Source organism: Acipenser ruthenus, chromosome 45, assembly GCF_902713425.1.
Source record: "Acipenser ruthenus chromosome 45, fAciRut3.2 maternal haplotype, whole genome shotgun sequence".
NCBI classification, from domain to species: Eukaryota; Metazoa; Chordata; class Actinopteri; order Acipenseriformes; family Acipenseridae; genus Acipenser; species Acipenser ruthenus.
The window spans coordinates 4,898,219-4,923,391 of NC_081233.1; the positions used below are offsets into that span (position 1 = coordinate 4,898,219).

Sequence of the window (25,173 nt, forward strand, 5' to 3'; positions counted from 1 at the left end):
GTGTGTTTCTGATTCCAGTCCAGCAGGGCAGGTGTTTCACACTCAGCTCGTCTGCGTCCCTCTTAGATTCAGCTGCTCAGAAACTACAAACAAACTCAATGTTATCAGAGCAGCAAAGGCTTTCCTCCCAGCCTGTTTCACAATGTCGTCAAGATGTTTAATGAAGAACCCGGGTATAAATAAATACCTTACTTCTGTATTACAGGATTTTGTGCGCTCCTCAAAAATAAACGCTGAAAACACACCGTGGAGTCGCGTACCAGCGTTTCTCATGCTTTACCGAAACAGAACTGCCCCCAAACCCCCACTGTTAATGACATGGCTAAAATATTGTGTTGTGTGTATGACTGAGCCGTTTCATCTGGCATGCCTTGTATAACTGGCACCCGACGGAAAATGAGCTCCACTGGAATGGGAACAGAGAGGTAAAGCAAAGAATAATACTGTATATACAAATCAAAATATCAATAAAACATAAATACGTTGTACAGTCAGACAATCCTCATATGAAATCTCATTCCATTAATGAAGGTTGGACTGTAACATCAGCTTTTTGATGACAGCAAGAAAACTGCAGTATTGGTTCTGCTTTTGTGCTTCCATTGCACCTTCGTACCACTGTCAGTGGCAACACTTTCACACAGTGGCCTTCGTACCTGATGACTGGTATCACTGTGCAATATTTAATACAAATCCAATGCTATTGCTGAAATGCTGTGGTCTAATAATGACTGGCTGTCACACACACACACACACACACACACACACACACACACTGACACTCTCAGCCCACACTGTGCAGTGATCACAGGTGCACACTTGGGATGTGGAAGAGAGCTTTCTGATTATAATGGGCAGGCTCTTGTGATCCTTGCAGCCTCACAGAGAATTAGCAAGTGAATAGGGCCAGGGGCTGACTGAGCGCATCATTAGAGCAGCCTTTGTTCTGGGAAATCTACTTTCTATTCCCTCCAATATCTCTTCACATTCTCCCTGTTATACACTAGGGGGCAGGGTCTCTAATGCCCTGTCTATTGCCTCATTTCCACTGCCAACGGCGAGCCTCCGAAATCTAAAGAGCGTTTCAGGGCTTTTCTCCAAACCTGGCCAACCTTGGAAATACTTTCCGTGTGTTAAAGGTCACTGGGGGATTGTCCAAATAGAAAGGAAGCTGTTCGAAGGAGAGCACAGCCAAACAAGCAGCCAGGGTTTGTCATTGTGTTTATCATGAATAAAAAAAACAAAAAGCAATGCGGCTTCAGACTTGTGTCCTGAGTGCCGGAGCAGCGTCAGCACTGTTCAATTCAACAAAGTTTTCTGCCTTCGGTGAATACACTAAAGCTTAAAGTAAAACAATGAAGAGACTGTCCCATGTGTGCTTTACCTACATGAAAGGAAATCAGCCACAATGGCAGTGATTTCCCTGCCGGTTTCTTCTCCACACGCACCTCCTGGCTACATGATGACACGCTTCCTTTGTTTGGCTATGTTGAGGATGAGATGCAAACCCTGAGCAGATCGCTGCGCTCAGCCGCTCGGGCGAGTCGTGGAAACTCCCGGTTTTACCTCCCGTCTTCTCCCCGTTTCAGAATGTCCAGTTCCGTTCTCTCACTGCAGCAGCTCAGGAGGACTGAAGGTCTGTGCATCCTGCGATCCCCGAGCCAGTCTGAACTCAACGGGCACCTGGCCAGTAGGGTCCACTGTAGCGCATCGAGGAGAAACAGTCCCTGCATCCCTAACCTAGCATCGGACTGGCACTTTTTCATGACAATGGACTACATAAAAACCTTTGTGATTGTGTGACTCATGTATTCCCAGTAAAGAAATAGTTAATTGTGTTATATGAAGGCAATGATCTGAGAATGGGTTATATCGACACTCATTGTCATGCATTTGTCTCCTCTCAACTACTGCAACTCTCTATATGATGGTCTACCGGCACGCACCATAAACTGACTGCAGCTAGTTCAGAATGCCACTGCCAGGATCCTTACCAGATGTAAAAAAAACATGAACACATCACCCCCCGTCTTACCCAGCTGCAGAATTATTTTCAAAACTCTCCTGCTCACCTACAAGGCCCTTCATCACACAGGTACCTCCTCAACCTGCTGACCCGCTGTGTCCCTGCCCGCAAGCTGAGGTCCCCCAACTCTGGCCTGCTTGTTAGCCCCAAGCAAAAGTGCACCACACTTGGAGAACGCTCGTTTAGCTTCATGGCTCCGACTCTCTGGAAGCCTTGGTATGTGATGCTCCCACCGCCGCTCGCTTTAAATCAACTCTCAAGACCCACCTGTTCTCTCTTGCTTTCCATGATCTTTAAGCCTGGTATCTGCTATTAGCTGCTGTGTTGCTGCTACTATTTCATGTATTCTGCACTTTCCACTGTATTTAATTATTATTATTATTTATTTCTTAGCAGACGCCCTTATCCAGGGCGACTTACAATTGTTACAAGATATCACATTATACATTATTTCACATTATACAGATATCACATTATTTTTTTACATACAATTACCCATTTATACAGTTGGCTTTTTACTGGAGCAATCTAGGTAAAGTACCTTGCTCAAGGGTACAACAGCAGTGTCCCCCACTGGGGATTGAACCCACAACCCTCTGGTCAAGAGTCCAGAGCCCTGACCGCTACTCCACACTGCATAATGCAATTTAATGCATTATGCATTGTTTTTTTACAGTATATCATGTTTTATGCATTTCTCTGTATGTAGAGTAATATGGATTTTCTTGTTGTTACTGCATCGTGTAAAGCACTTTGTGATGGTGGTCCACTATGAAAGGCGCTATATAAAATTGATTGATTGATTGATTGATAAACAGACCTCAGCTTTCAGCCTCACTTTTACTCGTGCCAGTGTACCTCATCATACACAGACTTTTGTCATCTATAACCCTTTATATATATAGAAGTATTGTGTCATTTTCTTTATACACCTCACCAGACTTTCTTCAAATGTAACGACTATCAGCGTGACCACATAGCTTGATTTTTGTTTCATCACTCCACAAAGCCTTTGACCAGAACTCGTATCCATCATTCAAATGCCATTCTGCAAACATTAAGCGATTGTCCTTGAAACATTTTCCTAAGAGTGGCTTTTTCTTTGGCCTGCGACCATTGAGACCTTCACCATGCAATACTCGACCTGTGGTTGACATGGAAACCCCAGTCCCACTTACAGCCAATTCACTTTGAATATCTTTGTCAGTCAATCTCGGATTGTTATTAACCTTCCTCACAATTCTTCGACTTGTTCTTGGTGAAAGAACCTTCTTTCTTCCAGACCGAGGGAGCGTTGTGACAGTACCATGAGTCTTGTACTTCTTGATAATAGAAACAATAGTTGAAATTGGGATACTCAAATACTTGGAAATCTTCTTGTATCCTTCTCCAGCTTTATGACAATAAATAATTTGCTGCCTAAGGTCTTCGGATAGTTCTTTACTTTTTCCCATATTAACTTATTGGTAATGACAGCAGTCATCCTTTGCCTAACCCTGTTATACTCTCTAAGAATGTTCACCTACAATCCAGCATTTTCTACTTTTCTAGAATTAGGTTCTGCATTATCATATTGAAATTTCTAGCACCTTGTAGACAATACTATCAAAGCATCAAAGGGTATGAATAATCTTGAATGAGCATTTTGAGTTTTGCAAAAAAAATTGCTGAAATAAGTAATTGTAGACATCTATTTCTTGTAACTTTTACTACAAAAGATTTTTCCTAAAATTCTTTGTTAAATTTGAGATTTTCCATTGGGGTATGTAAATTTTTGACTACAACGGTGTGCTTCTTTCATTTGTTTTGTGTGCAAGGTAATCAAACATGCAATCTTCAGGTGTGAAAAAGTTATTGCCCCCCCCTAGTTAACTCAAGCCAATTAAAGGGATAATTAGTGTCAGCTGTTTGAGTACTTTGGTTAACAACCAGGCCTGATTTGGGCCAGCCCTGCCCAATATAAATCTGACTAACTTTGGCCCTTACCATCAGAATGAAATTGTCAGCACACAGGTTCTAGAGGCACATCATGCCACGAACAAAATAAATTCCTGAAGACCTCCGGAAAAAAGTTGTTGATGCCTATCAGTCTGGAAAGGGTTACAAAGCCATTTCTAAGGCCCTGGGGCTCCACCGAACCACAGTCAGAGCCATATTGTCCAAATGGAGAAATTTTGGGACAGTAGTGAATCTTCCCAGGAGTGGCCGTCCTGCCAAAATCTCGCCAAGAGCAAGGCATAAAATCATTTATTTTCTCCCTGTTCCCAGGTAGAAGGGTCATCAGGACGGAATACAGTTCTCGGTACACAAATCAGGTTCTCACATAAACAGGGTGTTACAGCCGGCAAGTCCAAACAGTCCAAGTCATACATAGATTTGCAAAGTTCAGGTTTCTCTCTCTCTCGGATTTGTCCAAAATGGGCCTTATTTATGTGAGTTGGCCACAACCTGTAGCTTCACCTGGGATTCTGGTAATTGTAGTTCTCCCAGGTGACCATTTTGTCTCTTGTAGGCGCTCTGGTGCTGGACATTTTGTGCAATCCCCTTAAAATATCTGCCCTCACATATCTCCCATTGATCACCCTGCCCCTTGGTCTATCACAATATATATATATATATATATATATATATATATATATATATATATATATATATATATATATATATATATATATATATGCATTATAAATCATGTATGATTTCACCATTCATCAGTAAGTAATTGACAGAATTCCAGTATCTATGTAGAGATGCCGCCCCGTGCATAGAACATACAACACAATTCTAAACTCTTTTTTTATGTGCAATAGAAGTTCCTGAGTCCATGTTTTTGTAATTTATAAATATTGAATATGTTGTGTGTAGGTTGTCTCTTATTACAACAGAAATGATTTTGCAGCGTGTGCAGTCAGAACTGCAAACGATTACATCTCTGCCACTGTTTGTATAACTGTATAATATGACCATGTTGAGCTCTGCAGGTTAATACACACTGTGTCTTTAAGAACGACAGGGGGGCCTGTAACCCTCCCTCCCGAACCTACTGAAGACAATTCAACCAAGAGCTCAGAGCCCACGTTTCAGAGCCACGACTAACATCATCACTGCTTGACAGGGAGAGAAACAGCATGACACTCAAGGAGGTAAGCTCCTCTTTACAGATATATTGAGTATCCTCAAACATGAGTCTTAATACTCTGTGTGAATGTTGGCTGTGTTCTGTTTGAATTTCACGTATCACCTTGGAAAAACTATTTTTCTTTAGATGACTTCTTATTAAAAACCAAATACAGTTGAGTACTGAAATGTTTGTGGGTTAGCACGTTTTTCCACCACATTTTTTTTCCAGAAAATTGTGGAATGAATGCTGATATTGTGGGAAAAACCTTGACTCCTCTTCAGTTTAGAAAATCATAATGTAAGAGATGACTTGGTGAATTTCTGACAGTTCTATACTGTCTTCATTCAGTATTCCCATTGTAAAAGCATAGCACTAACACAGGTAAGTACAGTACTGTGAAGACCAGAGAGGTGCTGTATAGTAAAGCATGTGAGGGACGAAGCGGATTTCATTTAACTGTTCATACTTTCATGTTTGATACAGCAAGGATATTATTCACAAGTGTGTCAGTAACATTCCTCCCCACGGCTGTCAATTCAAAACCAGAGCTCTCAGTGTGAAGAAAGAGGTTCTGACCGTGATATATATCACCAGTATGGACAGAACAGTATAGCAAGGAAGAGTTTGATGAAAACTGGTATTTAAGACCTATATATCATAAAATGAGGTGTTGGTACCATGGTGTATTCAACTGGCTGGGTCACGGTATGTAGATGGAATATCTTATGTGTTCTTACCATACCGTATTCCTTCAAATTTAAGACGCCCTCGATTTTAAGATGCAGCCCAAATTTCTCACCCTCAGCTTGAGGAAAAAATAAAACATTAAATAAAGATGCATTTGCAAAGATACACCCTCAATTACACATATAAGAAAACGACGTATGGAGGCAGTTTGTGGCCGTCTGCTGTCACACAGAGCATTACAGTGATGAGCTGCTTCTCATTTCCAGTTGTAATTTCTTGCACCTGTTTGTCTCTGTGTTTGTGAACTGTGGTATTGCTTGGCATGTGGGTAAATACGGGGTCTGGTCAGCATTTCCGATCTGTCCAAGCTGGTTCTGTTTGTTAGAAACGCTGAAATTGTAAAAGCTTCTCTTTGAATTCCTCAGGAAGCAAATGGCGATTCTCTGAAAATGGCTGTTTGTTTTGTTTTGTTTTGTTTTTATTTGGTAAAAGTCCACATACATTGTTCATAAAAAGAAAGCAGAATGTTGAATAAAATGTAAAAAGTTCAAACCTTAATAAAACAGATCAGCAGTGAGACCATTTTTACAAAGTCCAAAAATATACATAAAAATTATAAAAATAGATAGATAGTATGTCGACCCAATACCAAGGATGACCCAAAAAATCAACTAAGTCGACTTATTTCCTTTGGGGTTCTGCTGAAATGGAAAGGGTGGAAACCACATTAAAGAAGAAATGACATATTAAAATGGAAAGGTTATAATATGAGTCACATGAGCATTCAGGAAGGCATGGTTTCTTCCATCTGAAGTCTCCTATTAGATAAGAATGTCTTTACCACCTTCTTAAAAACATGCTGTTCAAACTCTTCATATGGTTTGGAAGTGAATTCCATACTGTATGCCAGTTAAATAATAAGTATCCATAGCTGAGCTATTTACCACTGGCACAATAGTTATAAATACTATTCCTAGGAGAAGAACTATGCTGTTCTACTACTCTCTTGACAAGGTTATGTAAATAATTACTTGATAAATTATGAATTTTGAAAACATGATTTGGTTTTAACTGATTGACTCTATCGTTGACATTGAGAAGTCCAATACTAATGAATTCTTTCTGTCCAATATGTGAACCAGAGTCCCTGCCTTTTATAAAGAGAATGACTTTATGTTGTGCCACTTGTAACTTGTAACCATTTTTTAAATTTTCCAAATAAAAAAAATACAGCTTGCCTATACAAAAATTTGAGACAAGTTATTTTTCTTTAGAATCATCTGACATTGTTTCATCCAGGATAACGCCAAGATGTTTAACAGAGCCTTTTCTTTCTGTATATACATTATTGCATGACGTGACAAAGCTCACAGTGTGTTTTCATTAACTCATAGAGCTAAAAAGGATAGCGTCAGTCTTTCCCAAATGCAGTGATAGTTTATTGTCTGTAAGCCATTGACTACATGATTCTAATTCAGAGCTTAATATTTTGCCAGTTTCTTGTGGATCTTTACCTGATACTAATACAGCACTATCATCAGTATCAAGTAGACATCAGGCTGTAACATTTTTGTTCGTCTTTTCTCGGGCAATCAGTCAGGTTCCTGTTTGTGTACGCAGCCCATTTTTAAGAAGAAATCATTTGTTTAAAAAGTGTGTCTTAAATTGGAAGGAATAGGGTACATGTAAAAACGTAAGTGTGTCGTACAGACGAGAGAGAGACGCCTCCATAATTCCACACAATCTGAGACGCTCAATATCAAGTTAGATAACATAAATGCCACGTTTCATGACAATTGAAGAAGCTATTTCCAGATATATGTGTAACAGACATGTGTGTAACAGACGTATGTAACAGATATGTATGTAACAGACGTGTGTAACAGATATGTGTGTAACAGACATGTGTGTAACAGATATGTACGATCTCTTCACTAGATATCCAAGTCAACATTTTCTTAGAATATTTGGTATTTTGTGAACCAATTCTTAATCAAAGATATGCTAGTGGGCTCTCAGAACCAGCTAAAGTTACCTGAGTTAAACTTGAGTTACTTGAGACTCTCATCAGAACTAAAACTAGAAATTAGAAATCTGGGGGTCGTAAAAAAAGGCCTAAAATGTGGCAAATTCATTTATTTTTATTTTTATGAAATGATAAACCAGAATGGAAGAGCAACCGGGATATACAGTAATGCAGTAAACTGTACAGTAAACTGGTTTGCAACAGTTTTTTATTAATATATATATATATATATATATATATATATATATATATATATATATATATATATATATATATATATTTTGTGCAACACATTAGCAATTGTGTGGTATATATAAAAAATAAAAAAATTATATATATATTATTGACTATTTTGACTTAATGTTGTGGTGCATCAATGATCTTAGTACAGTGTTGATGTGGATGAGAACAGTATTTTACGTGTGTGTAAAAGCAAGCAGCTAAAGAAATGATTGTCATTTTAATGTAAAGACGCACACTTCTGTAGCTTTGTATATCGCTGCATGCAAAATAACCAATGGTGTCTGAATATGTCAAGTCGCTGCATTATTGATCATTATTGAGATCCACAATCCTGCACTTCTTATATTGATCGCTTAGTTACTAAATAACAGGAAGAAAAGGTCATTGTGATAAATGAAGCTTCATTATGAACGCACTGCAGCTCATATATTATGTGAAAGAAACAACCTGAACGTTAACCCGCTAGATTTTTTATTTATTTAATATTTTTATAATTAAAGTTGTAAGCTGTAGAAATAATTACCATTCAATATTGCTCTTCTGCCGTCTGGCTAGCAGAGCATTCAGCTTTCTATTTACCTTTCACACGCGTGGGCGTGTCTACTGAGGTACGTAACCACATTGGTCATGTGATATGAAAAGGCGGTCCTAACTCTGCTTTGTGTTCATATATATGCAAAGGCTGGCCCTGGTCCTGCAATTGCAGACCCTGAGCCACATCGAAACAGTGGCCTGAATCTAGGCTGCCCTGGGCTGCTTTAAATCACAAGTGTGAAGGGGGTCCTATTATTTATGTTCCAGACACTAAAAGACTAGTCATGCCTTTGTTTTATCTACAATTGATTACTGTTATGCACTTTTCTCTGGTATCCCAAAACATGTGATGTCTCGCGTACAGCTTATTCAGAACACTCCTGCTAGAACTCTGACTAAACTGACAAAGTGAACATATTGCTCCTGTTTTGGCCTCTTTGCACTGGCTCCCTGTGCAGTATAGAATTGATTTGAAGATGTTGCTTTTAACTTGTAAGGCTCTGAGTGGATTCGCACCCAGTTACTTAGAGGAGTTGTTGACCCGCATACACTCCTAGCCGCACTCTTAGATTTATTCGTACTCTTGGATGCAGGGCTGCTGGTTATTCCACGGTGAACACAGGAGGAAGGGCTTCTGTCAGGGAAGCTGGGTCTCTTACTGTTTTTAAATCAAGATTGAAAACGTATTTTTACAGAATAGCTTTTTTATCTTAGTTTTCCTATTTTATAATTAACTGCATTTTCTTTTTGTCCTTTTAAAAATATATATGCATGATATTTTTTTCTTGTCCTATTTTTACAAACTGGCTTTTTATGTTAGTTTTTCAAATTTTACAATTAAACAATTTTTTTAAATATCAATTTTATAACATTTTTGTTTAGACTTTAGGCTCTTAATTGTTCTATTTCTACAAACTAGTTTTTTTTATCTTTTAGTTTTTCTAATTTTGCAATCAATTTCACATTTGTATCTCCTTTTTAATTTCCGTTTCATCACATTCTGTATTGCGCTGTTTCTAATGTAATAGTTTCATTATTAATTTGCATGTGAAGCGCTTTGGAATCGTTGTGGTGAAAGGCCCTATTGAAATGTGAATTGTTGTTGCTGCTGTTGTAGAATATATCAGCAATATTCAATACATTGACATAATACTCAAAAACAAGAAGCAAAACAAATGGCTAGACTGAAAACACCCATTTGTGTTATTGTGCATAGTTAAATATTGTGTGCATTGAGAACCTGATTATTAAAACACAAGGTTTTTTTTCATTAGATTCTGCTATTTCTCATCACAAAGCAAACAGAAACAGAAGAGGCTGAGTCTGGCAACACACAAGGAGGACAGCACCTTCCTGAGCAGCAAGCCAGTGAGGCTCCACACAGAGCTCAGGGCCATCAATTCATACATCCTAATGAGACTTGCAAAACAATGACATAATCACTTCACTGCTGCATCTCTAATGCTAATGTTATTCATGCAACCAGTTTATTTGTTGATCAAACAACATGTTTTACCCCAACAGTATTTTGCCATTTTTAATACAGAATGCAGTAAAAACCTGACTGCATATAGTAATTGATTTGATGAAGTGGTGATGAGTTTTCGTTCTCTGGTTAATTCATCGATCAGTTGTTAGATATAAAGCACATGAAATAGTGTTGTACAGAAACACTGTGTTCAGATAAAGCTGCTCGTATTCAGTGTGATGCTGATGTTTTGGTGCGGGTCGTTCCTTATCGGGTATGCTTTTGTTTTTAGGATTAATCAGTTGCTTGTTTCAAATACCTGCTTTCTATGTGGTTTTGTTTAGGCTGCAAAGAGAAATGCCCGTTGTGTTTTAAAACAGGGTGAGAAATCCACACAAGCCGAGAGGGAGAATCTGATCATGATAACGACTCCTTAAATAGAATATCATTAAAAATAAAAAAAAGTGGAAGAATAAGGTCCGAACAACGGCTAACAAACAGCATTTGAATAATTATACATTTTGGCTGACAAAATTATTTTAAATAGAAAATGTATTATGAAATCCCAGAAATCTTGTTACTGAGTGATGTCTCGCAGCCCTCAAGGGTGTTATTCATACGAATCGATAAGTTGCAAATGAAAGAGCGCAGCGTGAAATATAAGAGTGATCTTAACTAAGGTTGTTTAGAGTAAGTGTGTGTCATTTTCTGTTTGTCATCACATCCTGGTAATGTGACATTCTAAGCTCTCAGAATCATGTCTAACCTCCAGGTGTGTTAGGTAGAGTGTAACCATTCAAATGTACCGTAGCGTACCTTGAGGTCCAGTGCTGCTTTGAAGTTCTGTTTTACAAAATGAATGTAATGCAGTCATCTCCGTGTATAGGAACACCTCCTAAGAGAATACCCTTGTGGTGAAACTGAATTCCATTGTAAATGGTCTGCCTAAAGGGACAGGAACTTTGCATAAAATAACACCTTTTTGGCACTGATATGATAACGAAACTCAAATTCAAGTAGTTTATTCAATCTTTTCAAAATGGACTTGTCATCGTGAGAGTAATTTAGAGCTGCTGTTGCATTTCTTACCATGTGTCAGGGTGCTGTGTTAATAACATTGTGTTCAAATGAATTCTCATATTCATAATTGCTGTTAGAGTCGCTGCTGCCGTATGTATGGGGTGTTTTGTTAATTTAGTTTGTCAGTTACTTTTATTATTGTAGTTTATTAACAGACGCTTGTCTATTGCTTTTCTCTTACTTATTCTGTTCATTTCAAACTGAGAGCACGGTCACAGCCAGGGAAACTGAGAGCACACTCACAGCCAGGGAAACTGAGAGCACGCTCACAGCCAGGGAAACTGAGAGCACGCTCACAGCCAGGGAAACTGAGAGCACGCTCACATCCAGGGAAAATGAGAGCACGCTCACATCCAGGGAAACTGAGAGCACGCTCACAACCAGGGAAATTGAGAGCACAACGAGAACATGCTCACAGCCAGTGAAACTGAGAACACACTCACAGCCAGGGAAACTAAGAGCACGATCACAGCCAGGAAAACTGAGAGCACACTGAGAGCCAGGGAAACTGAGAGCATGCTCACAGCCAGGGAAACTGAGAGCATGCTCATAGCCAGGGAAACTGAGAGCACACTGAGAGCCAGGGAAACTGAGAGCACGCTCACATCCAGGGAAACTGACAGCACGCTCACAACCAGGGAAATTGAGAGCACAACGAGAACATGCTCACAGCCAGTGAAACTGAGAACACACTCACAGCCAGGGAAACTAAGAGCACGATCACAGCCAGGAAAACTGAGAGCACACTGAGAGCCAGGGAAACTGAGAGCATGCTCACAGCCAGGGAAACTGAGAGCATACTGAGAGCCAGGGAAACAGAGCACGCTCACAACCAGGGAAACTGAGAGCACAATGAGAGCATGCTCACAGCCAGGGAAACTGAGAGCAAGCTCACAGCCAGGGAAACTGAGAGCACGCTCACAACCAGGGAAACTGAGAGCACAATGAGAGCACACCCACAGCCAGGGAAACTGAGAGCACGGTCACAGCCAGGGAAACTGAGAGCACGCTCACAGCCAGGGAAACTGAGAGCACACTGAGAGCCAGGGAAACTGAGAGCACGCTCACAGCCAGCGAAACTGAGAGCACACTCACAGCCAGGGAAACTGAGAGCACACTGAGAGCACACTCACAGCCAGGGAAACTGAGAGCACACTCACAGCCAGGGAAACTGAGAGCACACTCACAGCCAGGGAAACTGAGAGCACACTCACAGCCATGGAAACTGAGAACACGCTCACAGCCAGGGAAACTGAGAGCACACTCACAGCCATGGAAACTGAGAGCACGCTCACAGCCAGGGAAACTGAGAGCACGCTCACAGCCAGGGAAACTGAGAGCACGCTCACAGCCAGGGAAACTATGAGCACGCTCATAGACAGGGAAACTGATGGAGCCACAGAACCCAGAACCACTCGCAATTACAAACACAATCAAATAGTAAGAGAAATGAAAAAGCAATACAAATTACATTTGTGGCTATTACTAATACTAATACTAATGCTAATAATAATAATAATAATAATAATAATGTAATGGTAGGTTCCTGAAACTTGACTCTCACAATGAATTCAAGTTTGCCATACATTACGTTTTAAGATAAAATGTTTGTAAAAGTCTGTAGTGTTTCCGTGCCACACAACCCACATCAATGTGGCTTTCTGTATCTCTAGCAGCAACAGAGAGAAACCCTGCTGTGCTGCTGAGGAGCTGAGCCGCTATTTATAGTGAGGTAAACAACCACAACAAACTGGGCCTAATGTTTAAAACTCTAGGATTGGGTGTGACTTATTAAATGCCTTTATGTCATAACTATATCATAATAAAAACAATGACAATTTCTATGGGTAAATCAAATCGAATTACACAGTTTATTTAATAACACTCATTCTATCATTGCATGATTATAGACAGCAGACAATTATTGCAAATGTTTCTTTAGATAAGAAATATTAGTCAGATTAGTTTATAGGATGCCAGCGTTAAACTGGTCAGATCCCCCGGCACACCGGGAGCGTTCTCTCAAGGCAGGGTCAGGAGGTTCTCATCATGAGTTAAATTCCCAGAGTGGCTCACTTGTATGATGAATACTCCTTATTTTATACCTGCAAAACAACCACACTGTCCTAACCCAATGTATGTGTTCTAAGTTGATTGGCGGTCTATACTAGTCCAATCTCTTATAATTGGGTGAGACAGCTGTTGTTATGCGCTCATCCTGCTCATTCTGTCACTGCTCCACTTGTGTTATTCTTCGCTTAACTGGTTTCAGCTAGCTTCATGGTTAGGCCATGGTGGTCCCACCCAACGTGCATGAACTTCATGACCCATATCTACAGAAAATGTCGCTACAAAACAAACAACAAAGCCCAGTGCCCTCTCCCTGCCATCAACTATCAGAATGCGTGATTAATGCAACAAAATAGCTGCTTCCGAGTTTATTTTACAGATCTGTTTAGGAACCCCTATACGTGTTCATTTGAAAGAGGTCCCAGTTTCTCAGATACCTTTGCAGTTGATCCAGCTGATAAGATAAACATAGTTTACCGGTCGGCCATTTTGAATATATTTGAATCCTCGGTCCTACTTTCAGAATTGTGGTCTGATTTCTGCAGGCACCGTTTCCTTCCTTTCCTCTCACTTCTACTGCAGTTGTTTTTGAGGGTGCTGAAACCTGGAACTCTGTGAACTCAGCTGTGCTAATACGTTATTGCGAGCAAGGGGTTTGCCCAATGTGTGGCTCAGGACTAGGGTTGAATCTGCTCTTAATGTAGGGCTACAGAGTCTAACTCTATTATAGACTAGGTTTTGGGAAATAGTCAAGTCACTTGATGTCATGCATTGGTTTTCTTTGTGCAGGATGTAGTTGGAAAGCCTGTCGGCTTCAGTGATCCCGGGGATGGAGAGCAAACCAAGGCCAGAGATAGAGACAGAGGAGTGTTTAAAATATCCAGGAGCCATGGTCAGCTTTATGAATGAGATCATGAAATCAATCCCAGCTATCCAGAGTGGGATTCGTGTTCAGCTTTCTTAAATTAAACCCTTAAAACCTGAAGCTAATGATCACAGAAAGGTTGCTATGTGAAGATCGCGATTAGGGCCTAATATGTGTAGGTTCTCATTTCCTCTTCCCTTAGCAGCCTAGAGTCTTTGTTAAGATAGAAGACGTTTGCCAAACGGCATTGCTGAGCGGTTTTCACATTAGAATAGTACAGAACTAATCTCTCCAATTCTAGATTATTAAACCATTTCAAATCCCTAATTGTTTGAGCTGTTCAATATCTTACAATGCTGTCATTTTGTGCCTCAATGTTAACCAAATTAGCTACTGAACAGAAACAGGTGAAAAACCCAGAATGACTCATTTAGTCCTTTGAGAGATGTATTTTAGATATTTCTGCTTAAAATTAATGATGCAGATTAATAGACGTGCGTCAAAGTGTTTAAAGTCTCCCATTTACGAATGAGACATGCAGCCCATCAATGGAAAATTACCTATATGGTAACAGTATCCTGGGAGACAGTCAGCATGGTTCTAGGAAAGGGAGATCGTGTCTAACTAACCTGCTTGATTTTTTTGAGAATGCAACATCGACAATGGATAAAAGCATATGACATGGTTTATTTAGATTTCCAGAAAGCTTTAGACAAAGTCCTGCATAAAAGATTAATTCTCAAACTGAACGCAGTAGGGATTCAAGGAAATGCATGCACATGGATTAGGGAGTGGTTAACATGTAGAAAACAGAAAGTACTGATTAGAGGAGAAACCTCAAAATGGAGCGAGGTAACCAGTGGTGTACCACAGGGATCAGTATTAGGTCCTCTGCTATTCCTAATCTACATTAATGATTTAGATTCTGGTATAGTAAGCAAACTTGTTAAATTTGCAGATGACACAAAAATAGGAGGAGTGGCAAACACTGTTGCAGCAGCAAAGGTCATTCAAAATGATCTAGACAGCATTCAGAACTGGGCAGACACATGGCAAATGACATTTAATAGAGAAAAGTGTAAAGTACTGCACGCAGTCAATAAAAATGTGCATTATAAATATCATATGGGAGATACTGAAATTGAAGAAGGAATCTATGAAAAAGACCTAGGAGTTTATGTTGACTCAGAAATGTCTTCATCTAAACAATGTGAGGAAGCTATAACAAAAGGCCAACAAAATGCTCAGATATATTGTGAAAAGTGTTACATTTAAATCAAGGGAAGTAATGTTAAAACTTTACAATGCATTAGTAAAACCTCATCTAGAATATTGTGCTCAGTTCTGGTCACTTTGTTACAAAAAGGATATTGCTGCTCTAGAAAGAGTGCAAAGAAGAGCGACCAGAATTATTCCGGATTTAAAAGGCATGTCATATGCAGACAGGCTAAAAGAATTGAATCTATTCAGTCTTGAACAAAGAAGACTACGCGGTGATCTGATTCAAACATTCAAAATCCTAAAAGGTATAGACAATGTCGACCCAAGGGACTTTTTCGACCTGAAAAAAGAAACAAGGATCAGGGGTCACAAATGGAGATTAGATAAAGGGGCATTCAGAACAGAAAATAGGAGGCACATTTTTACACAGAGAATTGTGAGGGTCTGGAACCAACTCCCCAGTAATGTTGTTGAAGCTGACACCCTGGGATCCTTCAAGAAGCTGCTTGTTGAGATTCTGGGATCAATAAGCTACTAGCATTCAAACGAGCAAGATGGGCCAAATGGCCTCCTCTTGTTTGTAAACGTTCTTATGTTCTTATGTTCAGTGCTTGGGTTCCAGTAGCTGATTGATCTCAATCTTAAAGAATCCCAGTGATTGAATATCAGTCTTCTACCCTCTGTCGTGAGTCTGTGTCTGCTTAATTTCCAGCTGGTTAACTTTCAACTCCTTATACCATTTAAATACTTCAGTTCCTCTTTGTTCTAGGCTAAAGAGTTTCAGTTCTCTCAATTTCCGTAACTTATTCCTTTAAGCTGTGGGATTAGTCTAGTAGCTTTTCATTGGCCTCTCTCCAAGGTATTGAGGGGGGCAGAATTGATTCTGGGTGCATCTCATCAGTGCTTCTCCAACCAACCCAATCCAAGGGCTGAAAGCAATGAGCTACCACGATAGATGAAGAAAGTGAATTTACTGAGAACAGAGAACAAAAAGGGAGGGAGGCGGGTTTGAGCTGAAGTCTTTCAAATCTTAAAAGAGGTTGACAAAGTTAACCCTAACCAATACTTTAAGTGCTGAACAGAAACCAGGAATAGAGGACACAGCTGGAAAAAAAGATTGACACTTCTTCACACTGAGCGTGGTGAAGGTAAGGAATGGGTATTATTATTATTATTATTATTATTTATTTCTTAGCAGACGCCCTTATCCAGGGCGACTTACAATCGCAAGCAAATACAAATACATTCAAGTGTTACAATATAAGTCATACAATAAGAACAAGAAATACAATAATTCTCAAGTGTGACAAGCCATGTTGCTGAGGCTGAATCATTGGGATCCTTTAAGACCAGACTTTACACATTTTTAGATCAATCAGCTACTAGGAACCAGACAAGCACAGATCATTTGCCTTTTTAATTGGTTCCCCACCCTGTCTGGTTGCTTCTCTCTCTTTTTCTCTCTCTCTCTCTCTGTCTCTGTCTCTGTCTCTCTCACCCTCCTCTCTCTCTCTCTTTCTCTCTCTCTCTGTCTCTCGCTCTCTCTCTCAAGTTATTTGATGTCATTGGTGTTGGTGCTGTTCTCCCTATAGGAGTTGAAGAGCCGCCGATTCTGGCGCGCAGTCCTGGCCGAGACCCTCGGCTCTCTGATCTTTGTGATGGCAGCGCTGGGCTCCTCGCTGCCCAGTCCAGGGCAGGGCTGCTCGGTTCCCCTGGTCCAGCCAGCTCTGGCGGTCGGGTTCACAGTGGTGGGGCTGGGTCACTGCTTCGGGGAGATCAGTGGAGCCCAGATGAACCCTGCAGTCACCCTGGCCTTCCTTGCCACCCGCAAACTAGACATTCTCCGAACAGCCTGCTACATCCTGGGCCAGTGTCTGGGAGCCACGCTGGGGGCTGGGATCCTGTACCTCACCCTGCCTCTGAAGTCTGCAGCAGAGTGCTATGTGAACAAGGTGAGTGGGAGAGGGAGGGCTATGAAACACTCGGCAGAGATGTGGAGGTAATTGTTTGGGAGTGCTATGAACACACTGCAGAGATGTGGAGGTAATCATTTGGGAGTGCTATGAACACACTGCAGAGATGTGGAGGTAATCGTTTGGGAGTGCTATGAACACTCGGCAGAGATGTGGAGGTAATCGTTTGGGAGTGCTATGAACACACTGCAGAGATGTGGAGGTAATCGTTTGGGAGTGCTATGAACACTCGGCAGAGATGTGGAGGTAATCGTTTGGGAGTGCTATGAACACACTGCAGAGATGTGGAGCTAATTGTTTGGGAGTGCTATGAACACACTGCAGAGATGTGGAGGTAATCGTTTGGGAGTGCTATGAACACTCTGCAGAGATGTGGAGGTAATCGTTTGGGAGTGCTATGAACACACTGCAGAGATGTGGAGGTAATCGTTTGGGAGTGCTATGAACACTCTGCAGAGATGTGGAGGTAATCGTTTTGGAGTGCTATGAACACACTGCAGAGATGTGGAGGTAATCGTTTGGGAGTGCTATGAACACTCTGCAGAGATGTGGGGGTAATCGTTTGGGAGTGCTATGAACACTCTGCAGAGATGTGGAGGTAATTGTTTGGGAGTGCTATGAACACTGCAGAGATGTGGAGGTAATCGTTTGGGAGTGCTATGAACACTCTGCAGAGATGTGGAGCTAATCGTTTGGGAGTGCTATGAACACTCTGCAGAGATGTGGAGCTAATCGTTTGGGAGTGCTATGAACACTCTGCAGAAATGTGGCGAATTGTTTGATTACCATCGATGGTCAATCCTGTACATTATCCTGGCCATGTTATAAAAATACAAAAAGAAAACCCGCCAAATAGATTATTATACGGTCTCAAAAACCTAATAGTTTAGCTTTTCACTTGTATTCAGAAGCTTACATTACTGTCATTCTGTGCCTCAGTAATTGTTCTATTGTCAGATATAAATGAGAGATTCAGCCTTATAATAAAACAAGAAATTATTACATAACATTATTGAGTAATGGTTTTGTTGCCGTGGTGCACCAGAGGGCAGGGTGTCAATTATTATTATTTATTATTATTATTTATTTCTTAGCAGACGCCCTTATCCAGGGCGACTTACAATCGCAAGCAAATACAAATACATTCAAGTGTTACAATACAAGTAATACAATAAGATCAATGTATCATGCCAACAAAATGGAAATGTGAGCATTGCCCCTCCCTAACTCTGAGCACTACTGACTGTCTTGTATCTCAGACACAATGCAGGACGATATCAGCTGTATTGATATCAGCTGTATTGAATTGTGTCACAGTTACATTCACATTCCAGGGGAGCTGCATGGCTGTGCTGGTCAGCCTCTGTATTGTACTGAAGGGTTATCCCATGTCAATCCTCTGTTGGTGCTTCAACACATTAAAAAGACGTTGGTGCTGTTCCCAGGGCTGATGTAGGTCCTGCAGCACGTGTGTAGCTCATTAAAAAGAAGTGGAAACACAGATGGTATGACTCTTTTAACCAAATAAAGGTTCTGTTGTATTGATATGAGCTTTATTGAATCATGTCTCATTTCTAGTGTTGATATGAGCTTTATTGAATCGTGTCTCATTTCTAGTGTTGATATGAGTTTTATTGAATCGTGTCTCATTTCTATGATTCCTATTCCAGGTGAACTCAGAGGGCAATGCTGGCCAGGCTCTGGGGATGGAAGTCCTTGTCACCTTCCAGCTGGTCTTCACCATCTTCTCTGTGGAGGATCACAGGAGGAGGGAGGTGGGGGAGCCAGGGAACCTGGCCATCGGATTGTCAGTGAGCGCCGGCGTGCTCACGGCGGTGAGACACTGCACTTTACCTTTACTGATTGTACTCTGCACAGCATCTCTGCTTTGTGTAGACTTGCCTCAGATGTATCCAGAGTAACGTGGGTTACTGCATGACTTTGTGACATGCAGTAATAGAATGGAGCTGTGGAGCTAGGCTATGTGTGGTCTGAAGCAAGACTGCTAAAATCATTGTGTTCTGTGCTTGTACCTGAAAGCGTCTAGACTCTATACTACCTTCTGGCCGGGATTAACATCTGTCCATTGTTACAGCATCATCAATTACAGGGGCGGGCCACTGTTGCCGTTTTAGATCCTTACACATCTGTGCAGTTCTGTGCAGCTAACTGCTCCTTACGGCTGCACAGATGCATTCAAGCAGCTGCCTGCATAGATCTTGCAATATATATATATATATATATATATATATATATATATATATATATATATATATATATATATAATATATATACAGTGTATGTGTGTGTGTGTGTGTATATATATATAGTAAAAGAAAGTGCTTGACCGGCAAGATTAATTAAATTAGCTACAACCGCTTATGATAGCAATAAGTGAGAGTTATTGCCTGGAGTTATTTTGTAGTTCTGTACACTTTTACGGTAAGGCATGCTTTTTTCGTCTGTGATTTCCATGGTGTTATGTGGCTCACGGCTCCTTCCTTCTCTCTTATGATTCAGGGTCGTTTCTCCGGAGGCAGCATGAATCCCGCTCGATCCCTGGGCCCTGCGATAATCACCGGGATCTGGGAGCATCACTGGGTAAGAACTGGGAGGCTCTGGGGATACTGGATTTTCTGTGGCCAAAAAATCCTGCAGGAATGTGGGGGGTGAAAACCAAATAGTCCAAACTCTGTCTCTCTCTCACAGGTTATTCATTTGTCGACTGAAAAAACACATCTACGGATTCAATAGTATCTCAATCAATCAACCAACATTTATCTCCGTACAAACTACAACACTGTGCATAAACCGACCATCCCTCTCCCCCGGAATATTTTCCCTTTCAAACAAAATAACTGTAACAAATGTACAGGGTATTCCTGGAATATACCGTTAAATATTTTGTTAATCTGATTGTTAATATCATTTTTCCTTTCTTAAGGCCAATAAAATATAAATATTTCACTTTTTTCAACTTTTAAATAATAGCCAAACCTAAACTCACTGTTGCTTAAAATTGAAATTCAAATAACAATAAAAGTACAAACTAGCATGTTCCCAACTCCGACGTGAACCCCTTTCTACACAGTGGAAGCCCAGGCCGCTCTGCGCCATTCGCAAGAGCAAACTAAAGCTGGATTATTTTACACTGGATAACTTGCATCCCTTTCAGTCCTGGTTCTCCTCCCTCACCCCTCACCCTTTCTCTGTTCAATGGATTTCGTCCCATGCTGGGTGCAGTCCTGGCTGTGTTTTCTCTCACTCTCTCCCTGCCTCTCTCCCTGTCTCAGGTGTACTGGATCAGTCCCATGCTGGGTGCAGTCCTGGCTGTGTTTTCTCTCACTCTCTCCCTGCCTCTCTCCCTGTCTCAGGTGTACTGGATCGTTCCCATGCTGGGTGCAGTCCTGGCTGTGTTTTCTCTCACTCTCTCCCTATCTGTCTCTCTCCCTGTCTCGGGTGTACTGGATCAGTCCCATGCTGGGTGCAGTCCTGGCTGTGTTTTCTCTCACTCTCTCCCTGCCTCTCTCCCTCTCTCAGGTGTACTGGATCAGTCCCATGCTGGGTGCAGTCCTGGCTGTGTTTTCTCTCACCTCTTCCCTGTCTCTCTCTCCCTGTCTCAGGTGTACTGGATCGGTCCCATGCTGGGTGCAGTCCTGGCTGTGTTTTCTCTCACTCTCTCTCCCTGCCTCTCTCCCTGTCTCAGGTGTACTGGATCGGTCCCATGCTGGGTGCAGTCCTGGCTGTGTTTTCTCTCACCTCGTCCCTGTCTCTCTCCCTGTCTCAGGTGTACTGGATCGGTCCCATGCTGGGTGCAGTCCTGGCTGTGTTTTCTCTCACTCTCTCCCTGCCTCTCTCCCTGTCTCAGGTGTACTGGATCGGTCCCATGCTGGGTGCAGTCCTGGCTGTGTTTTCTCTCACCCTCTCCCTGCCTCTCTCCCTGTCTCAGGTGTACTGGATCGGTCCCATGCTGGGTGCAGTCCTAGCTGTGTTTTCTCTCACTCTCTCCCTGCCTCTCTCCCTGTCTCAGGTGTACTGGATCGGTCCCATGCTGGGTGCAGTCCTGGCTGTGTTTTCTCTCACTCTCTCTCCCTGCCTCTCTCCCTGTCTCAGGTGTACTGGATCGGTCCCATGCTGGGTGCAGTCCTGGCTGTGTTTTCTCTCACCTCGTCCCTGTCTCTCTCCCTGTCTCAGGTGTACTGGATCGGTCCCATGCTGGGTGCAGTCCTGGCTGTGTTTTCTCTCACTCTCTCCCTGCCTCTCTCCCTGTCTCAGGTGTACTGGATCGGTCCCATGCTGGGTGCAGTCCTGGCTGTGTTTTCTCTCACCCTCTCCCTGCCTCTCTCCCTGTCTCAGGTGTACTGGATCGGTCCCATGCTGGGTGCAGTCCTAGCTGTGTTTTCTCTCACTCTCTCCCTGCCTCTCTCCCTGTCTCAGGTGTACTGGATCGGTCCCATGCTGGGTGCAGTCCTGGCTGTGTTTTCTCTCACTCTCTCCCTGCCTGTCTCTCTCCCTGTCTCAGGTGTACTGGATCGGTCCAATGCTGGGTGCAGTCCTGGCTGGACTCTCTCATGAGTTCTTCTTCGCAGCCAGCGCGTCTCGCCAGAAGCTGATCGCCTGCCTCACGTGTAAAGACATCGAGATCATGGAGACGGCTAGCGCGTCACGGTCCTCACTGTCCACCGTCACACAGTCCGCCATGCGGGCCAAACACACCAACAAGAATGACCACAACTGACCAGGGACTGACCAAAGCAACCAATAACACACCTGACCCAGTGACTGACCAATGTTACAACCTAAACTTACTAGCAACCAAGCACTGATTAGCACCAGCAACCGTCCAGACATTGAATAAGAATAAGATATCCAGCTGGTTTCACAGACCCTGAATAGCACGAATCTTGGACTGTCCAGTGTTACTTTAGGTGGTGCTAATCAGGATCCAGATGATCAAGTCATTAGTCTGCAAATTTAATTACGTTAAGATTCATATGTTAGTCTCCCAGGGTCTCCCCTGGTAAAGGCACGACCATGTGGTGTGCAGGGTGAGTCACATAGTCAAGGGAGTGCAGGTTCCTGGCTGTGTGGAGTGGCTGGTTTTCACTGGGGTTTCCAGAGGGAGCATCACATTGGCTCTGGTGCTCTTGTGGGTTCGGGAGGCAAAACTGGCAGAGACTGTTTCTCCTCATCATGATACAGCGGACCCTACCAGCCAGGCACCCAGGGAGCTCAGAGCAGACACCTGCAGGGCTGGGGAACACAAGGCCACTTTGTGACTTGGAACTTGGTTTCAGGAGACTAGGTTTCAGGCTTGTTCCTGAAAAAGTGGCTTTGTGTTCCCTCAGCTTAAAGTATAAGTCTGCCATCGCTGTAATTTTAAATTAAAATCAAGGATATTATATAACACAGTTCAGAGACCTCTAATAAAACGTTGTATTCAATATATTTAACTGTTTTTTAAAATACAACAATACTCCACAGATAAAAACAGATGACAACGTAATTTTAATTTAGGTACACATTTTGACTTCTAAAAAGCCGGTGTTTAAAGATGAATATATAAAAATCCTTCACAGGAACTCCACAATAAAGCACCTAAATGCTCCTCACAACACTTGATACAGAATGTCCACTCAACTAAATGATCTATCATTGTAACCAGCATATACACTGACCCGTTACTGAGCAAGCATTGACCAGACCAACTACTGACCAACCCCTGACCAGAGAATGACCAGCAGCAACCAGCAACATAGTGTACCTTTTGTTTCATGAGATTTGTATATAGCCCACAGTGCCTCTAGGTGGCTTAATCATGTAATTGTCTTGGAATGTTTTTGAGAGTGACACCAGGTGGTGGGAAATTGTAAACTGCAATAAGCATCATACACAGAAAGTTTTCATTTTTGTTAGTTCTGAACCATACACTGTAATATTTACTAATATTACATGTTTTATTTATTCATTTTTATTTACAATTTAAGTATTTTTTAATATTTTAGTACAGTACCAGGATAAAATGCAGCGATAATTCTCCCAAGTGCAATGAAAGTATATTTAAACCTACTGTACATTTATAGTGGAATTCAGACTTCCCTGGGATCAAACTCCGAACCTGCTTGGCAACCTAATTTGGAGCAGTGTGATTCACAGTCTTTCTGACGTTGGATTTGAATGAATGCGAGATTCCATAATGAAAATGTTATTAATGCTAGAACTCTAAAAAGGCTTTGGTGTTCCGGGGTCACACTAGATAGGTCTTGTACTGTATTGTATACAGGGCAATGCTAACGGGAGGTTCACTCTAGATATGTATTGTACACAGGACAATGCTCACAGGAGGTTCACTCTAGATCTGTATTGTATACAGGGCAATGCTCACAGGAGGTTCACTCTAGATATGTATTGTACACAGGGCAATGCTCACGGGAGGTTCACTCTAGATCTGTATTGTACACAGGACAATGCTCACAGGAGGTTCACTCTAGATATGTATTGTACACAGGGCAATGCTCACGGGAGGCATACACTTATCAGAGGAATAGACGTAGATTGCAAACTATTTCAGGCCTAAGAAAACTGTACTTTTGTAAAAATGTGCACTAATCTAAATTCACTGCAGCCCTCTAACGGACTACATATCCTGTTTGATCACCCGGTGCGCTCAAAACAGACTCCTGCAGCGTTAGACTTTGTCCTCCAGGGGGCGGTGGCTCACCTTCGCTGTGGAACTCCGGGGCGTGAGAGGTGATTGGCTTGGGGACCCCCGCTGACCTTCAGCTCTCCTGAGCTGTGTGGGGATTTGTTGTGGTGAAGAAGCGTTACTGGCGAAAAACAAGGGCACAATAAACTGAAAAAAATCTAAATATCTGGTGTACGTTCTAAGATAAGAAATGCACTGAAGCTACCATTTTAAATGATTGAATTAGCTTTCAAATGTGTAATAATACCTACTTCAGAAATAAATGAAGAAACAGCTCTAAAATGAAGCTTAAATGTAGTCATGTATAATCACAGAATGTATTTCAATGTTTTATTATGGTATGTGTTTTTATCCCAATGCAAAGTTAATGACTCAAAACAAACAAAGTCTCTTCTGTATCAGATAAAGTGCCAAAGTTCTGGTGCAATGCCGAATAATTGGCATATCAAAAGTATTCTGTGCTTTGTATGGATTTTATGAGCTAGTGTTTAAGTTTTTCAAATGTGTAACTTGAACCTTTATTTTTGTATAAATGTATGTATACCAGAGAACTTAATACAAGAATGACTTTATAGTGGTACAGTGCGCACATGTATTAGAACACCCTATTGCTTCTATAAGTGTGGAGTAGTGGTTAGGGCTCTGGACTCTTGACCGGAGGGTTGTGGGTTCAATCCCAGGTGGGGGACACTGCTGCTGTACCCTTGAGCAAGGTACTTTACCTAGATTGCTCCAGTAAAAACCCAACTGTATAAATGGGTAATTGTATGTAAAAATAATGTGGTATTTTGTAACAATTGTAAGTAGCCCTGATAAGGGCGTCTGCTAAGAAATAAATACAAATAATACAGCAGTGTGCACATGTATTAGAACACCCCATTGCTTCTGTATTAGAACACCCCATTGCTTCTGTATTAGAACACCCCATTGCTTCTGTATTAGAACACCCCATTGCTTCCGTATTAGAACACCCCATTGCTTCTGTATTAGAACACCCCATTGCTTCTGTATTAGAACACCCCATTGCTTCTGTATCAGAACACCCCATTGCTTCTGTATTAGAACACCCCATTGCTTCTGTATCACAGCACCCCATTGCTTCTGTATTAGAACACCCCATTGCTTCTGTATCACAGCACCCCATTGCTTCTGT

The 25,173-nt window shown here is 41.6% G+C and overlaps 1 protein-coding gene across 2 annotated transcripts; it reads left to right on the top strand.

Annotated features, from left to right (window-relative positions):
* Positions 1–4,949: 4,949 nt before the first annotated feature.
* Positions 4,950–25,163, top strand: LOC117401000 (aquaporin-4). Of its 2 annotated transcripts, XR_009319772.1 has the most exons (6): positions 4,950–5,169; positions 16,934–17,293; positions 18,985–19,149; positions 19,835–19,915; positions 21,837–23,749; positions 23,795–25,163. XR_009319772.1 is itself a non-coding variant. In XM_059013462.1 (5 exons), the coding sequence occupies exons 1-5, from the start codon at positions 5,155–5,157 to the stop codon at positions 22,050–22,052; spliced, it is 837 nt and encodes a 278-aa protein (XP_058869445.1). In that variant the 5' UTR covers positions 4,950–5,154; the 3' UTR covers positions 22,053–25,163. The 2 variants fall into 2 exon arrangements, 1 of the variants encoding a protein (XP_058869445.1); XM_059013462.1 differs by having other exon boundaries at positions 21,837–25,163.
* Positions 25,164–25,173: the final 10 nt, after the last annotated feature.

Bases quoted from the DNA above. Each gene is read 5' to 3' on its own strand.
- LOC117401000 (XM_059013462.1), top strand. The intron at 19,150-19,834 runs GTGAGACACTGC...CTTATGATTCAG, and splicing joins GCGCCGGCGTGCTCACGGCG to GGTCGTTTCTCCGGAGGCAG. The intron at 19,916-21,836 runs GTAAGAACTGGG...TCCCTGTCTCAG, and splicing joins GGATCTGGGAGCATCACTGG to GTGTACTGGATCGGTCCAAT.